The 18,599-nt window shown below is 46.4% G+C and overlaps 1 protein-coding gene across 1 annotated transcript in view; it reads left to right on the top strand.

Moving 5' to 3' along the window:
• The window catches only part of gucy1b1 (guanylate cyclase 1 soluble subunit beta 1), a 213,927-nt gene that overhangs the window by 181,418 nt on the left and 13,910 nt on the right, over nucleotides 1–18,599 (top strand). The window contains exon 11 of the mRNA XM_078212040.1: nucleotides 9,772–9,912. Within this exon, the coding sequence (XP_078068166.1) occupies nucleotides 9,772–9,912 (141 nt within the window). The remainder of the gene's footprint in view (nucleotides 1–9,771; nucleotides 9,913–18,599) is intronic.

The following is an 18,599-nucleotide window of genomic DNA, read 5'->3' as shown; positions in this document are numbered from 1 at the left end:
CCCCAACCCAATCCTCTGACTATCTGTAGTTTCCCCTTTGCCTACACCCCACTATGATTCTTCCCACTGCCTCTCTCTTCCCATTCCTTCCAAACCTAATCCTTCCCCAACCTCCCCCAATTCCCCGCCTCTCTCCGACTCCTGAATTCCCTCTCTATTCCTGACTCTCTCCTGATTCCCTGACTCCTGACTCTCTTCTGACTCCCCGACACTTGACTCTCTCCCGACTCCCTTGCAAATCCCCAGACCCCTGACTCTCTCCCAATTGTTCAACTCCTGACTCTACCCCTGCCCCTCCCACCCTCCAGTCCTGACTCCTGAAACCCCATTATTAACTCACTTCCTCCACTTCTAAATCCCTTCCATGTTGCAACTCCTCCTCTCCAAATTGTTCCCTCAGCCTTCAACCTTCCCCTTTCTCTCCCAACTCTCCTCTCCTCTCACCCCAATTGTCTCACCTTCACTCTTGACTTTCCCCACTTACTCTCAAGTCTCTCACTGACAACTCTCTTGCCCCTTCTACCCATCAAATTCCTTACATACTTACAACATCGGGGAGTGACATCAGGAACCTGAGGCAGGAAACACTGCTGCAGAGATATCCCATATGTCATTCACCTGGGCAATCTGACAGTGTTAACAACCAAATGGCCAGAACTTTACGTCCCTGCCCCTCCCCGCAGAAGCAGACTTGGAAGTGGTAGGGGGGGAAATTAGGTGGACTGGATAGTGCCATGCCAGTCACCTTCCCACCTCCTGGTTGGCTTATGAGGAGAGACTGAGTAGACTGGGGCTATACTCATTGGAATTCAGAAGAATGAGGGGAGATCTTATAGAAACATATAAGATTATGAAGGGAATAGATAAGATAGAAGCAGGGAAGTTGTTTCCACTGGTGGGTGAAACTAGAACTAGGGGGCATAACCTCAAAATAAGGGGAAGCAGATTTAGGACTGAGTTGAAGAGGAACTTCTTCACACAAAGGGTTGTGAATCTGTGGAAATCCCTGCCCAGTGAAGCAGTTGAGGCTACCTCATTGAATGTTTTTAAGGCAAGGATAGATACATTTTTGAACAGTAAAGGAATTGAGGGTTATGGTGAGCGGGCGGGTAAGTGGAACTGAGTCCATGAAAAGATCAGCCATGATTTTACTGGATGGCGGAGCAGGCTCGAGGGGCCAGATGACCTACTCCTGCTCCTAGTTCTTACGTTCTTATGTTCCACTTGTACTTTACTGATGGTGTGCTTGGTGGGCCAATTAATGGTCACTTAAGGGCCTCTTCTTGTCACTATTGGTATTTCACTTGCAGCTGATGTGCATTTATGGGACGTGGGCATTGCTGGCTAGGCCCGTATTTATTGCGCATTTCTAATTTGTCTTGAGAAGGTGGTGATTTGTCTTCTTGACTGTTGCAGTCCATGTGGTGTTGGAACACCCAAAATGCTGTGTTCCAGAATCTTGACCCAGCAACAATGAAGGAATAGGGATCTAGGGGGTGATCTAACGACAAAAGTTCTAAGTACAGAACAAGTGTGAAAATGGGCAAGTTTCAGATCTGTTTTTAGGGTGAGTCCAAATCTGGGCCAGAATTCTCCCAAACAAATTCTGTGTGTTGAATTCACGTGAAAACTAGAGTAATTCACGTTGTTTTTTTTCAGTGGGAGTTCACACTAGAATCTCCCCCACACTGTCACTGCAGAGGCCACCAGCGTGAATATCATTAGATTTCAGGGAGCGGGGTCTGTTCCCGCCCAGAAGGCTGAAATCAGCAGGCCTCTGTGCATGCACAGTGGCCCCAAACTGTCAACCTCCCATTTGTTGGCCAGCTCGATCACCCCCCCACCCCGTTCCAGACTGCCCCGATCTCTAGCCACCCTCCTGCAGTGTAGACCCCTCCCCAGCTGACTCCCCCTGCAGTGTAGACCTCTCCCCCAGCTGACTCCCCACATCCTGCCCCGATTGCTGGTCTCTCTCCTGATCCCAATGCAGAGTGGCAGCTAGAGTCCACTCCCATTGATCGCCCCTAGGCCTCACCCCCATCAGGTCCTGCCCACACAGGCCCCACCCACTTAGCTCTGCCCCATGCCTGGTGGGCAGTGCCAGGGTCAACAGACTGGCACTGCCAGGGTGCCAATGCCCAGGGGGCACCACCCCCTGCCGCCTGACCCCATGGAGGGCCTCGATTGCCTCCCCTTTACTCCAGCGGGGTTGGGCCGCTAGCTCCCCAAAGGTGGGGAGCTGGTGCAATGCCCACTAGATTGAAACACTCTGGTGGGGTGGGAGTGGCTAGCAGGTCCAGAGAATTAAGTCCCAGGCCCGCTAATTACATTCAGGCGCTGGGAGATGCGCTCGTGGCAGGAACGCATGCGCGAATCCTGCGCATGCTCGGCTGCGAGATTCTCTCACCTCGCTGCGCCAGAAAATTAGCACGGCGGACTTGAGTACAGGAGCAAAAATACACTTAAGAGCATTTTAAAAATCCTGAAATCGGATTCTGCCAGTAGCGGGAGTGGGTGGAATTGCCAGAAAGCTAGCTGATAGCAGCAGAGGGTGCCATTGCGTAGTGTGCAAGACTCTCTGCTTTGGGCAGCAGAGAAATCTTCCACAAAGCCTGTGTTGTTTTCAGCTAGCCTCCATGACCTAAACATAACACACATCACACCGTGCTACTGCGGGACCATGCGGCCGATCACAAGCCCCCCCCCCGCCTGGCTGGACCGATTGACCTCACCCTCCTCCGTCCTCCCTGGCCAGATTGATCGGCCCAAGCTCTCCCCCGTGCCCTGGCCGGACTGATCGACCCCCGCAACCCCCCCACTGATTGCAAATGCAGAGCGGCAGCGGTTCCCTCCCCTTCCCCCACCCCCCAACTGATCACGACTGCAGAGTCCCCCCTCTTTCCTCCCCCAATTGACCTGACCCTGACATCCAATAGGCATCCCCTCTCCAGGCCCCGTCCCCATGGGCAGTGCAAGGGTGCCAGGCTGGCAGTGCTAGGATAGGCCCCTTGTCCCGACCTCCCAAGGGACCTCATTAGCGTCTGGTTCTACCGGCGAGGCCTTCACATCTGGTCCCCATTCCTGGGGACCCAGTGTGAATCTTGCCAGAGAGAACCACAGAGGCACATGAGCCCAGACAATAGAGTCCCAGGCTCGCTAATTCCATTGAAATGACATTTAAATTAAATTTACAGAGTTGATTCAGCCTCGCACTTGAAATGGGTGCGTGGCTGATCTTGCCGAATATCCAGTGCCGGTAAGAGCATGAAAGGTGAGAAATCAGGCGTGAACCTGATTTCTTGGCGCTCTCATGATCTTATCGGCTTCCCCCAACCAGCAGCTGGTGGGGTGCAATGGTAAGATCACCCCCACCCCGCGCCAGTTCCAAGTCAGGATGCACACAAACTTTGTGGGAATGTGAGTGGTGAGGAGGATGTTAAGAAGCTTCAAGGTGATTTAAACAAGCTGAATGAGTAGGTAAGAACATGGCAAATACAATACAACATGGATATATATGAAGTTATCCACTTTGGATGGTGAAACAGAATGGCAGAGTATTATTTAAATGCTGATCCATTGAGAAACGTTGACATTCAACGGGAGCTTGCTGTCCTAGTACACCAGTCATTAAGAGCAAGCAGTTAGGAAGGCAAATGGAATGTTGACCTTCATTGCAAAAGGACTTGAGTACAGGAGCAAGGATGTCTTACTGCAGCTGTGATGTGGAGGTGCCAGCGTTGGACTGGGGTACATAGAACAGTACAGCACAGAACAGGCCCTTCGGCCCACAATGTTGTGCCGAGCTTTATCTGAAACCAAGATCAAGCTATCCCACTCCCTATCATCCTGGTGTGCTCCATGTGCCTATCCAATAACCGCTTAAATGTTCCTAAAGTGTCTGACTCCACTATCACTGCAGGCAGTCCATTCCACACCCCAACCACTCTCTGCATAAAGAATCTACCTCTGATATCCTTCCTATATCTCCCACTACGAACCCTATAGTTATGCCCCCTTGTAATAGCTCCATCCACCCGAGGAAATAGTCTTTGAACGTTCACTCTATCTATCCCCTTCATCATTTTATAAACCTCTATTAAGTCTCTCCTCAGCCTCCTCCGCTCCAGAGAGAACAGCCCTAGCTCCCTCAACCTTTCCTCATAAGACCAACCCTCCAAACCAGGCAGCATCCTGGTAAATCTCCTCTGCACTCTTTCCAGCGCTTCCACATCCTTCTTATAGTGAGGTGACCAGAACTGCACACAATATTCCAAATGTGGTCTCACCAAGGTCCTGTACAGTTGCAGCATAACCCCACGGCTCTTAAACTCCAACCCCCTGTTAATAAAAGCTAACACACTATAGGCCTTCTTCACAGCTCTATCCACTTGAGTGGCAACCTTTAGAGATCTGTGGATATGGACCCCAAGATCTCTCTGTTCCTCCACAGTCTTCAGAACCCTACCTTTGACCCTGTAATCCACATTTAAATTAGTCCTACCAAAATGAATCACCTCACATTTATCAGGGTTAAACTCCATTTGCCATTTTTCAGCCCAGCTTTGCATCCTATCTATGTCTCTTTGCAGCCTACAACAGCCTTCCACCTCATCCACTACTCCACCAATCTTGGTGTCATCAGCAAATTTACTGATCCACCCTTCAGCCCCCTCCTCTAAGTCATTAATAAAAATCACAAAGAGCAGAGGACCAAGCACTGATCCCTGTGGCACTCCGCTAGCAACCTGCCTCCAATCCGAAAATTTTCCATCCACCACCACCCTCTGTCTTCGATCAGACATGATGTGGAGATGCCGGCGTTGGACTGGGGTAAGCACAGTAAGAAGTCTCACAACACCAGGTTAAAGTCCAGACTGATTCTTGAGATAGTAGGACTGATGTATGTGGAGAGATTGGGTCGACTAGGCCTGTATTTACTGGGATTTATAAATATAAAAGGGAATATAAAAGGGGATCAGACAGCCAGTTACCTATCCAATCGGCCAACTTTCCCTCTATCCCACACCTCCTCACTTTCATCATAAGCCGACCATGGGGGACCTTATCAAACGCCTTATTAAAATCCATGTGTATGACATCAACTGCCCTACCTTCATCAACACACTTAGTTACCTCCTCAAAAAATTCAATCAAATTTGTGAGGCACGACTTGCCCTTCACGAATCCGTGCTGACTATCCCGGATTAATCCGCATCTTTCTAAATGGTCGTAAATCCCATCCCTAAGGACGGGGTAGGCACAGTAAGAAGTCTCACAGCACCAGGTTAAAGTCCAGCAGGTTTATTTGGTAGCATGCGCTTTTGGAGCGCTGCCCTTTCATCAGGTGAAGGGGCCTGATGAAGGGGCAGTGCTCCGAAAGCTCGTGCTACCAAATAAACCTGTTGGACTTGAACCTGGTGCTGTGAGACGTATTACTATTACTACAGCTGTACAGGGCCTTGGTGAGACTACACCTGGAATATTATGTGCAGTTTTAGTCGTTTTGTCTTAGAAAGGATATTTGCCATAGAGGAAGTGCAGTGAAGGTTCACCAGACTGATTCTTGAGATAGTAGGACTGATGTATGTGGAGAGATTGGGTCGACTAGGCCTGTATTTACTGGGATTTATAAATATAAAAGGGAATCTCATTGAAACATATAACATTCTCAGAGCTAGACAGACTGGATGGAGGGATGTTGTTTCCTCTGGCTGGGGGTCTATAATAAAGGGCCACAGCCTCAGGATATAGGGTAGGCCAAATAGGAATGAGATGAGGAGAAACTTCTTCACTCGGAGGATAGTGAATCTGTGGAATTCTCCACCACAGAAGGCTGTGGAGGCCACATTACTCAATATATTTAAGAAGGAAATAGATAGGTTTCTAGACTCTAAATGTCTCAAGGTGTCAAGTGCTGGAGTATGGTGTGATAGAGGAACATAGAACATAGAACATAGAACATTACAGCGCAGAACAGGCCCTTCGGCCCACGATGTTGCACCGACCAGTTAAAAAAAAAAACTGTGACCCTCCAACCTAAACCAATTTCTTTTCGTCCATGAACCTATCTACGGATCTCTTAAACGCCCCCAAACTAGGCGCATTTACAACTGATGCTGGCAGGGCATTCCAATCCCTCACCACCCTCTGGGTAAAGAACCTACCCCTGACATCGGTTCTATAACTACCCCCCCTCAATTTAAAGCCATGCCCCCTCGTGCTGGATTTCTCCATCAGAGGAAAAAGGCTATCACTATCCACCCTATCTAAACCTCTAATCATCTTATATGTTTCAATAAGATCCCCTCTTAGCCGCCGCCTTTCCAGCGAAAACAATCCCAAATCCCTCAGCCTCTCCTCATAGGATCTCCCCTCCATACCAGGCAACATCCTGGTAAACCTCCTCTGCACCCTCTCCAAAGCCTCCACATCCTTCCTGTAATGTGGGGACCAGAACTGCACACAGTACTCCAAGTGCGGCCGCACCAGAGTTGTGTACAGTTGCAACATAACGCTACGACTCCTAAATTCAATCCCCCTACCAATAAACGCCAAGACACCATATGCCTTCTTAACAACCTTATCTACTTGATTCCCAACTTTCAGGGATCTATGCACACATACACCTAGATCCCTCTGCTCCTCCACACTATTCAAAGTCCTCCCGTTAGCCCTATACTCAACACATCTGTTATTCCTACCAAAGTGAATTACCTCACACTTCTCCGCATTAAACTCCATCCGCCACCTCTCGGCCCAACTTTGCAACCTGTCTAAGTCTTCCTGCAAACTACGACACCCTTCCTCACTGTCTACCACACCACCGACTTTGGTGTCATCAGCAAATTTGCTAATCCACCCAACTATACCCTCATCCAGATCATTAACAGCCACGATCATGTTGAATGGCAGAACATGCTCGAAGGGCCAAATAGCCCACTCCTCCTCCCAGTTTCTATGTGTGACTTAAATAGGATCTTGCATGTGGTGGTGTTTCTATGCACCTGCTGCCCTTGTCCTTCCAGATGGTAGAGATCATGGGTCAAAGCAGCTTTGGTGAGTTGCTGCAGTGCATTTTGTGGGTGGAACACACAGCTTCTTCTGTTTGTCAGAGAAGGGAGTGAATGTTGAAGGTATTGGATGGGGTGCCAATCAAGTCAGTTGCTTTGTTCTGGATGGTGTCAAGCTTCTTGAGTGCTGTTGGAACTGCACCCATCTAGACAAGTGGAGAGCATTCACTCACATTCCAAATTTGTGCCTCGTAGATGGTGGACAAGGTTTGAGGAGTCAGGAGTTGAGTTACATTCTGCAGAGTTCCCAGCTTCTGACCTGCTGTTGTAGCCACTGTGTTTATGTGGCTTTTCCTGTGCAGTTTCTTGTAAATGGTAACCCCAGGAAATTGATAGTGGAGAATTCAGTGATGATAATGCCATTAAATATCAAGGGGAGGTAGTTAGATTCTCTCTTGTTGGAGACGGCCATTGCCTGGCACTTGTGTAGCACAAATATTATTTGCCATTCATTAGCCCAAGCCCGAATATTGTTCCGGTCTTGCTGCATTTTGGACACATGGAGTCATCAAGTCATACAGTGCTGATAAGGCCCTTGGCCCATTGAGTCTGCACTGACAATAGCTACCACTAAAGATACTCTAAACCCATTTTCCTACACTAGTCCCATATAGTTGAATGTTGTGATATTTCAAGTGCTCATCCAAATATCTTTTAAACATTGCAAGGTTTCCACCCTCCATTACCTTCCCAGGCAGTGGAGTCCAGATTCCCACCACCCATTGAGTGAAAAAGTTTTTTTCTCAAATCCCCTCTGAATCTTCTGCCCCTTACCCTAAATCAGTGCGCTGTCATGATTGACCCCTCCACCATAGAAACATAGAAAAACTACAGCACAAACAGGCCCTTCGGCCCCACAAGTTGTGCCGAACGTATCCCTACCTTCTAGGCCTACCTATAACCCTCCATTCTATTAAGTCCCATGTACTCATCCAGGAGTCTCTTAAAAGTCCCTATTGAGTTTGCCTCCACCACCACTGACGGCAGCTGATTCCACTCGCCCACCACCCTCTGTGTGAAAAACTTCCCCCTAACATTTCCCCTGTACCTAACCCCCAGCACCTTAAACCTGTGTCCTCTCGTAGCAGCCATTTCCACCCTGGGAAAAAGCCTCTGAGAGTCCACCCGATCTATGCCTCTCAACATCTTATACACCTCTATTAGGTCTCCTCTCATCCTACGTCTCTCCAAGGAGAAAAGACCGAGCTCTCTCGGCCTATCCTCATAAGGCATGCCACTCAATCCAGGCAACATTCTTGTAAATCTCCTCTGCACCCTTTCAATCTTTTCCACATCCTTCCTGTAATGAGGCGACCAGAACTGAGCACAGTACTCCAAGTGGGGTCTGACGAGGGTCTTATATAGCTGCATCATTATCCCCGGACTCCTAAACTCAATCCCTCGATTGATAAAGGCCAGCACACCATACGCCTTCTTAACCATCTCCTCCACCTGCGGGGCCGATTTTAGAGTCCTTCTGATCCTCTACAGTACTGAGAGTCCCCTCCACCATGGGGAACAGCTGCTCCCTACTCACCCTGTCCATACCCCTCATAATCTTATACACCTCTATCATGTCCACCCTCAGCCTTTTCTGCTCTAAAGAAAACAATCCAAGCCACAGAGAAGTTCAGTTGTGAATGGTACTGAACATTATGCAGTCATCAGTGAACATCCCTATTTATGACCTTATGTTGGAAGGAAGGTCATTGATGAAGCAACTGAAGATGGTTCGGCCTAGACTGAGGGACTCTCATGGTGATGTTCTGGGACTGATATGATTGACCTCCAACAACCATAACCATTCTTTTTTGTGCTAGGAATGGAAAGCTTCCCTCAGCTTCCCACTTTGCTCGGGCTCCTTGATGCCACACTCAGTCAAATGCTAACTTGATGTCAAGGGCAGTCATTTTGTCACCTAGGGAAGCTACACAGTAAAACCTAACAGCCTCACTTTGGGCTGGATTATAGTAGTTGTCTACCCTGCTTGGGCATTCTGTGGCCCACAGAGGGTTCCCCAGTATCAAGAGGAGCTCTTTTCCCTTGTCATTGACCCACTTCCTTGCCTGGGCCTAGGGTTGCAGCCAAACACCAAAGATTAATATTAAATATGCAAATATATACTTTACATTATCGGTGAAGTACAATCACATGACAACATAGCATGGAATGAGATAGTTGTATCTCGAGCTGTTCAATGAACAGTAGAGTTTACCAAAGCCTTGTTTCTAGCATTGTCTGCAAGTCCAGATGTACAACTACCACATCTGAGATTCACAATGATAATAACAGACCGTACTTTGGTTCTCCCGGCAGGGGTGGCCTTGGCTGTTTTTTGTGCTTTATTTCTTGTTTTTTTTAATGGGTGAGAAGGTACATTCTTGTTGAGGTTCTCTCCCAGTTACTTGCTTGTATTGCAGCCGGAGAGCTCTCTGAAGACTGAAAAGCCTCTGACTCCAACTTCGAAAGCTAGCCTTTAGGTTGACAGAGACTCGGTCTCCATGCCAACTGAGGCGCAGCACTTGACAATCTAAACTTTAATCAGGTTCCCTTCAGAGGCAGGTTTCCGATGCAAAAACAAACCCCACTTTTGTTCTATGCCTCTGTGGCAAAATATCAGGCAAATATCTCCTAATTTTAGTTTCTTTGTGATTTTATTGAATAAAGTTTTAAGGGCTGTTAATTTTTCTTATTTATTCAGGTGGAGACAGTTGGGGATAAGTACATGACTGTGAGTGGTCTGCCAGAGCCATGTGTCCATCATGCTCATTCCATATGCCACCTTGCTTTGGACATGGTGGAGATTGCAGGGCAGGTGAAGGTTGATGGAGAACCTGTAGAGGTTAGTTTTGAAAAATTGTGAACTTACAAAAGGTGGTCTTACTCATCTTTTCTGTCATACATTTAATATTCTAGTTGATTTTCAATTGCAGTGTTCATGGATTTAAATAAAAACCTCTTAAAACTGTTTCACTGGAAACCTCCAACCTCACCCATAGCTGAGATTTTCCGGTCTCCCTGCAGTGAATGGAGTTTCGACTGAATGCCAAATTCTCCATTTTCGCTGGCAGTGGAGGCAGGGTGAACGAGATCTGAGAATTCAGCCCTTGTCTCCAACACTCTTATTTCTTGCTGTTTCACTGTCTTCTGTTTGTTTTCCATTCTTTCTGTCGTACTTAATTGTGCTGAATAGATAAGCCATACATATTTTATCCCATTGTTTTGCCAAGCTAGCTGTTATCCTTTATGATATTAGCTTAATGTATTTTATCAATTATAAAGCATTAACTTTAAAAAATTTTAAATTTAAACATTTGTCTGCTCGACATCAGTGTATGTTTACATCTTTCTGTCTGCTTCTCTTTCTCATTCTTTTTCTTTCTCTCCCAGATATCTTTCCTTCTTTATTTTTTATGTTTGCACATTCTGTGTCTTTCAGATGGCTTCTATTTTTATCTCTCTTTATCATGTCTGTTTGTTTCCCACTCTCTATGCTTCTGATGTATTTTCTCACTCATGCTGTACATCTCATTTTCGTGTGTCTTTCTTTTCAATACATCTTCATTTTCTCCTCTTACTTGAAGCTAAACTTGGAGCTCTGAGCCTCTGAAAGCTGCCTAAACAATCTTTAACTTGATATAAGTGAGTGTGCCAGGACCTGGGTCTGCACTGTACCACACAAGTCTTGGCTAGACTGATGGAGTATTGCTCATGTAGGTCCGAAGCTACTTTATTATTGACGCAAATTGGAGTGCCTTCAACATATTTCAGTTACATGCAGACTCCAGTTTAGAACCTAGAGTTTGAGTTTTGTTTTATCACTGTGGTTCCTGTCAACACAAAATGGCCATCTTCATGAGATGTGAGCAAGGCCAGCATTTATTGTCTAATTGCCCTTTAGAGATTGTAAACTGCCTTTTTGAACCACTGCAGTCCACATGGTGTAGGTACACCCATAGTCCATTTAGGGAGAGTTCCAGAATTTTGACCCAATTAGAAATTGGAGTCTGTTGTGTGAAATTAGAAGAAAATAAGAATGCTGCAAAAAGGATGAAGTGGCTGCCCAAAAAAGAGAATGATGCATGAGGCAAAAGAGAATTAGGAGCTGACTTGGAAACAAAAAGAAAAATAGTCTAAAATAAAAACTAACAAGCTCTGAAACCATAATTGCAAGTTTATTAATTTAGTTACCAAACAGTGATGGGCGACACAGTGGTTAGCACTGCTGCCTCACAGCGCCGGGGACCCGGATCCAATTCCAGCCTCGGGTCACTGTCTGTCTGGAGTTTGCACATTCTCCATCTGTTTGCGTGGATTTCCTCTGGGGGCTCCGGTTTCCTCCCACAGTCCAAAGATGTGCAGGTTAGGTTAATTGGCCATGCTAAATTGGCCATGCTAAATTGCCCCTTAGTGTCAGGGTAAATATGTGAGGTTATGGGAGTAGGGCCTGGGAGATTGTTATCGGTGCAGACACAATGGGCCAAATGGCCTCTTCCTGCACTGTAGGGATTCTATGATTCTATGACAATTTGATTGTTCAGAATATAATGCTTTGGATAACACAAATGAAGTGAATGAGCCCAACTAGTAACTCTTAAATTGGTTTTCAGTGTAATTCTTAGCAAAAGCAGGATTGTTTAGCAACTGTCACTTGTTTCTGTTGTTTAGCAACTGTTGTCCAATTGCAGAATCACACTAATGTTGGATAATATGCAATGTCTCAATAAGTCTTTGCTTTTTGCAGGGTTTTTCTGGAGGTTTCACTGTAATGCATTTGGATAGATAGGGAGTTAAAATACATTTTGAATAGAGTAGGAGAATAGGGGAATCCTTGGAGAGCAGATGCACAAGTTATTAAAAAAGTAGTGCAGTTCGATAATACAAAAAAAAGTTAAAAATTGCTTTATCCAGAAGCTATATTAAAGCTGAAATGTAAGGGTATACATACAAAGTTAGCAGAGTAGCTCATGGGAAAGAAAACAATGGGCAGAAATTTACCAGCCGGCATGAGCTGAGGATGAGGTTGGGGGTGGGATGTGCTTTGGGGGCGGAAAAACTTTGGGAGCCATGTTGGATCATATCCTGCTAACAAGAATTTTACTGTTGGGGAATGGGATCAGGTGGGTTGTAAACCTCAAGATAGCAAGAAGCCATATATGCGAAGGCCCTTTTAAAGGTCATCTTACCAGGCTGTCAGCATTTTGGCTAAGGCACATCAACCTCCACAGTGTGGGGAATAGAGGCAACCTCCAGTGACAGCCCAGTGGGAGTTTTGTTATAATCAAAGTAGTGGGAGGCACAGGCAGGGAAGACAGAGTTGGTGATGTAGTAGTAATGTCACTGAATTAGAAACCCAGAGACCAGGCTAATGCTCTGGGGATATGAGTTCAAATCCCACCACGGCAGCTGGTGAAATTTAATGGTGCAGCACGGTGGCACAGTTTAGTTGAAGCACTGCTGCTTCACAATGCTGGGGTTCCAAGTTCAATTCCAGCCTTGGGTCACTCTGTGGAGTTTTCACATTCATAGAAATCATAGAAACCCTACAGTGCAGAAGGAGGCCATTCGGCCCATCGAGTCTGCACCGACCACAATCCCACCCAGGCCCTACGCCCATATCCCCACATATTTTACCCGCTAATCCCTCTAACCTACACATCTCAGGACACTAAGGGGCAATTTTAGCATGGCCAATCAACCTAACCCGCACATCTTTGGACTGTGGGAGGAAACCGGAGCACCCGGAGGAAACCCACGCAGACACGAGGAGAATGTGCAAACTCCACACAGACAGTGACCCAAGCCGGGAATCGAACCCAGGTCCCTGGAGCTGTGAAGCAGCAGTGCTAACCACTGTGCTACCGTGCCGCCCGTTCTCTCCGTGTCTGCGTGGGTTTCCTCCAGGTGCTCTGGTTTCCTCCCACAGTCCACAGATGTGTAGGTTAGGTGGATTAACCATGTTAAACATGTGGGGTTACGGGGAAAGGGCAGGGGCTTGGGCTTGGGTAAAATGTTCTGTCAGATAGTTGGTGCAGACTCGATGGGCCTAATGGCCTCCTTCTGCATTGTAGGAGGTTCTATAATTCTGTAGCCCCAGGAATTTCCCTCCATCACTGGTGGATTTATCCTATTCTACCTGTGGAATGTAGATGGTCTGCAGCTTTCCTCAGCAGTGGCTACCATTTCTGGTGCTGCTGAGGCCCCTAAGCTGCATGCTCGCTAACTGAGCCAGAAACTTTGGAAATGGGGAACCATCTTGAACAGAATAGAAACCTTCATGGTAGCTACTTAATTATCTGCTGTTGATAAAATGGAGAGGGAGGTTCCAAACGCTGCCAGTCATGCCTGTTACATGCATTCCTAGCTGATGTCAGGATCTCAATGAATTTGGTAAAATCCGACTGACACTGACTTAATTGGCTATTTTCGCTTAATGTAACATTCTATGATTCTATGCCAACTGGAATAAGGGAGTAGTAGCAGCTTATGTGTGTGAAACTAGAAATTAATTAGTCAAATGTGTATATGGGCTGAATCTTACAGGCCACCTATGGCCAGAAAGCAGGAGGATGGACTTGTGTATTAGGTACCATGTCATCCATGGCTGACCCTCTGTCTGTCCAACCAACCTCGCCCCCTCTACGATTTTTCAGGCGGCCAGGGAGGTGTCAGATGCATCACCCACTCAAAGTCCAATTAAGGGCCTGATCCTGCTACTGCTTTGATATAATGGGCAATAAGTTGAGGGGATCCTCTAGCCAGGCAGTCTGCCTCTCTTGCACAGCTATGTTCATGGCCCAGTATCCTTGGAGAGAATGAATGCCGAGTCCCCAGCTTGGCCCCAGCGAGACCTCAGACTTACCTAAGTATCCAGGTCCATATCTGGGTGCCATATCCTTGACTTAATTGCAGCACCTGTGGTGGCCACCACACCTACTAGTGTGGAGTTGCTGGCCAATCAGAGGCCGCAGTTCTATGAGAGGCAGTGTTCAGCTGGAGAAAATGGATGCAATTCTCCAAAAATAGACTAAGTGTCATTTCCGGTGGGAAATGTGGTGCGATTCCTTTCGGGTTGGACACATGATCCCAATTGCAATCCTATCCCACTTAATCACCAGCATCATCAGGATCCCTCCCCCATCACTGACATCAAATGCCCCCACCCTTAATCACCGGCATCATCAGAACCCCCTGCCCACATCACCGGCATAAGATGTTCCTCCCTTAATAGCTGGCATCATTGGAACCGCTGCTGCCCCCCCGCCACCACAACTCATCATCAGCATCAAAGGCCCCCTTCCAACATGTGCGATCCCTGTTATGGGCTCGCCTGTAGGCCCGCCCCCTTCAGGCCCACCCCTTCAGGTATCACCCCCTTCAAACATCACTCTTGGAAGTGTCAAACTGGCAGATCTCCCTGGCACTCTGGTAGTGCCAGGGGGCAGTGTCAGGGCACTGCCCAGCCATCACCCTGATCTCCTGGGGTCTCCAATTGCCTCCAAGTGCCCCCACTCCCCGGCATGATCATCCTGTTTGGTCTCTTTTATGGAGACCAGTAGTGATTCATGTCAGCTTCACATTGCGCCGGTGCGTGAGTGAATTCCAGGAGCCAGGTGATTGTGATTTAAAACAGATGCTGCACATTTAATAGCCCCTTTCGTGAGAATCTCTGGCTATAACGCGATTGGTGCCTGTGAATCGCCCCAAATGATCTTCTAATCTCTGTGTCAAGTGACCTGCCCTTATTCTGAAACTGCGTGCCCTGGTTCTAGACATCACCCAGGGGAAATATCCATCATACATCTATCTTATCGAGGCCTGAAAGACTACGGCCGGAATTTTACTTTCCTACCCGCCATGGGAATTGGAGCGGCTGAGGGGCGGATCATTGAAAGGTCCATTGACCTTGGGTGTGATTTTATGATTTCGGGATGAGTATGTTTGAATGAGATTGCCTCTCGTTCTTCTTAACTCCAGAAACTTTAATCTTACATATAGAAGGCTTATTCTCCTCTTAGAAGAAACCATAGTTAAAAACATATTTTGCAGCTTTTTAATCTCCAAGTTTGTGGAGCTAAGACAAGTTCAAATATATAAACTGAATTTTTAGCCAATTTATTTCATTCTTCCTCATGGGACAACCCCTCCATCTCAGGAATTAATTTAGTGAACTGTTGTTGCAAACCCTCTATGGCAAGTATATCTTTCATTAGATAAAATGAAAAAATACTACTCAATCTGAAAACCCAAATACATCACCAAATACATTGGAAGGAATAATAGTAAAATGGACTATTATTTAAATGGTGAAAAATTACAACATGCGACTGTGCAGAGGGACCTGGGGGTCCTTGTGCATGAATCGCAAAAACTCAGTTTGCAGGTGCAGCAGGCGATCAAGAAGGCAAATGGAATGTTGGCCTTTATTGCGAAGGGGATGGAGTATAAAAGCAGGGAGGTCTTGCTGCTGGTGAGGCCGCAACTAGAGTACTGTGTGCAATTTCGGTCCCCTTATTTGCGGAAGGATATATTGGCCTTGGAGGGAGTACAGAGAAGGTTCACCAGGTTGATACCGGAGATGAGGGGGTTAGCTTATGAGGAGAGATTGAGTAGATTGTGCCTGTACTCGTTGGAGTTTAGAAGGCTGAGGGGAGATCTTATAGAGACATATAAGATAATGAAGGGGCTAGACAGGGTAGAGGCAGAGAGATTCTTTCCACTTAGAAAGGAAACAAGAACTAGAGGACACAGCCTCAAAATAAGGGGGAGTCAGTTTAGAACGGAGTTGAGGAGGAACTTCTTCTCTCAGAGGGTAGTGAATCTCTGGAATTCTCTGCCCATTGAAGCAGTGGAGGCTACCTTGTTAAATATGTTTAAGTCACAGGTAGATAGATTTCTGATAAATCAGGGAATTAAGGGTTATGGGGAGCGGGCGGGTAAGTGGAACTAAACCATTATCAGATCGGCCATGATCTTATTGAGTGGCGGGGCGGGCTCAAGGGGCTAGTACTGGAACTGCTGCCCGGGGAGGTGGTGGGAGCAGGTACGATAGTGGCATTTAAGAGGCAATTAGACGGATACATGAATAGGATGGGAATGGAAGGATATGGACTCTAAGTGCGTACGGTTTCAGTTTAGGCAGGCATCATGATCGGCACAGATTTGGAGGGCGAAGGGCCTGTTCTTGTGCTGTACTTTTCTTTGTTCTTTGTTCAATCAGATCATTATTTTCTGAATGTTCAGTTATCACATCCTTTATAATAAGTTCTTGCATTTTCCCAGTGATTGATGTCAGACTAACAGGTCTCTCTCCCACCTTTCCAAAATAGTGGGGTTACATTTACAGCACTGATCCAGAATCTACAGAATGTTAAGATACATTCATTAGGTGGAATTTTCCCATCCAGCCCGTGGTGGGAGCAGAGAATCCAGCAGCAGGCAAAAAGTTGGAAACCTGCTGCTTCAAAACAGTTTGTGATTCTCCCAATGCCGGATTGTTTATCTCGTTGCCTAGAGGCATGAATGCCATTTTATTCATTAACATCTCATAAATGTCCATTCAAGCAATTGATCTCTGGAATCTCATCAGGCCTTCCAATCCATGCCAGTGGAAAATTACCTCAGCCTCAAACCCATCTCAAACTGAGTGGTGTGCATAAGTCAGACCTCAGTTCACTGGAGACTTCAAGGTGAGTGTAACATACATAGTCCACCTGCCACAGTACTGTGCTGCTCCTGTTGCACTGTGTAACTTCACAATCACCCATTCGATTCCGGCCTTGGGTGACTGTTTGTGTGGAGTTTGCACATTCTCACCATGTCTGTGTGGGTTTCCGCCACAGTCCAAAGATGTGTGGCAAGGTTGATTGGCCATGCTAAATTCTCCCTGAGTGTCAGGGGGATTAGCAGGATAAATAAGTGGGGTTGTTAGAATGAACTGATGATAACATCGTATTAGATGTAATGTGACCAATGGTAACAAGCTGTAAGGGTCAGCTGATCCAGTAAACCATGGAACCAATTACAGAATGATGTGATGGTTAGCTGACCAGCTGACTCAGTATAAATAAGAGCCTGTTGGGAATTGTGGGAGAGCTTGGAACGGCGCAGGGCGAGGCCCTAAGTTTGGAGTAATTAAGTTTCTTTATTTAAACCCTTTCTTTGATTTATCAGTTGGAGTAGTTTTTGTAATAACTCCACGGAGGTGAAAGTCCCGTCACCAAATTACTTTATTTATACCATACATCTGTACGCAGCCAGCTCTCCGGTTGCTCCCTGCTGAATGCAGGCTGGAAGTTGACACACCTGCTTTAAATAGGGAGCATGAGGCTCCCTGATTCAACCATCAATTATGACTCATCAGGTACTTCTTTTTGGGTATGACTCATCAGGTACTTCTTTTTGGGTATGATTAATCAGGTATCTCTTTTCATACCAACCAAATAAACAAACGCAAATTAACTTAGGAAGACTCATCAGGTAGTTCATACTCTAGCAAGCCAACCTCATTAGCCTGGCTGAAGCCATCACAGTTTTGTTATATTTTTATTGTCTGTATTTGAAGAGTTCCTTCTGGATAAACAGGGGTTATGGGGATAGGCCCTGGGTGAGATTGTTGTCGGTGCAGGCTTGATGGGCCAAATAGCCTCCTTCTGCACTGTAGGGATTCTATGATTCTAAGGGAGGTGTGCTCTGCTGGAAAGAATATATTGCCAAACCCTAATTGCCCTTGAGAAGGAGGTGGTGAGCTGTTTTCTTGAACAGCTACAGTCAATGTAGTGTAGGTACACCCACATTGCTGTAAGGGAGCTCCAGGACTTTGACCCAGTGACAGTGAAGGAAAAATTTTGGCAGGGCAGTGGATGCTGTTTGCATGGACATTAGTAAAACCTTCAATAAGATTCCTCATGGCAGACTGATATAGAAGGTGATATGGGATCCGAGGTGAGTTGGTAAAATGGATACAAAACTGCTTAGGGCATAGAACCCAGAGTGTTGCAGTGGAAGGGTACTTTTCTAACTGGAGGTCTGTGACAAGCGGTATTCCACAAGGATCAGTGCTGGGGCCTCTGTTTGTAATATATATGTGATTTGGAGGAAAATGTAGGTGGTCTGATCAGTAAATTTGCAGATGATACAAAAATTGGGGGAGTAGCGGATAGTGAGGAGGATTGTCAGAGGATACAACAGGATATAAATCAATTGGAGACCTGGGTCAAAAGATGGCAGATGGAATTTAACCCGGACAAATGTGAGGTGATGCGATTTGGAAGATTTACTGCAGGAGGAAAGTTTACAGTAAATGGTAGAGCTTTTAGAAATATTAGCATACAGAGGGATCCAGACATGCAGATCCACAGTTCCCTGAAGGTGGCAACTCAGGTGGTCAAGAAGGCTTATCGTGCTGGCCTTCATCAGTGGGGGCATTGAGTATAGGAATTTCAAAATCATGTTGCAGCTGTATAAGAGTTTGGTTTGGCCACATTTGGAGTATTGTGTACAATTCTGGTTGCCACACTACCGTAAGGA

This window comes from Mustelus asterias, chromosome 1 (assembly GCF_964213995.1).
Source record: "Mustelus asterias chromosome 1, sMusAst1.hap1.1, whole genome shotgun sequence".
Lineage (NCBI taxonomy): Eukaryota > Metazoa > Chordata > Chondrichthyes > Carcharhiniformes > Triakidae > Mustelus > Mustelus asterias.
The sequence above is the reverse complement of the archived record's forward strand: the minus strand, read 5'-3'. Positions and strand labels throughout refer to the sequence as shown.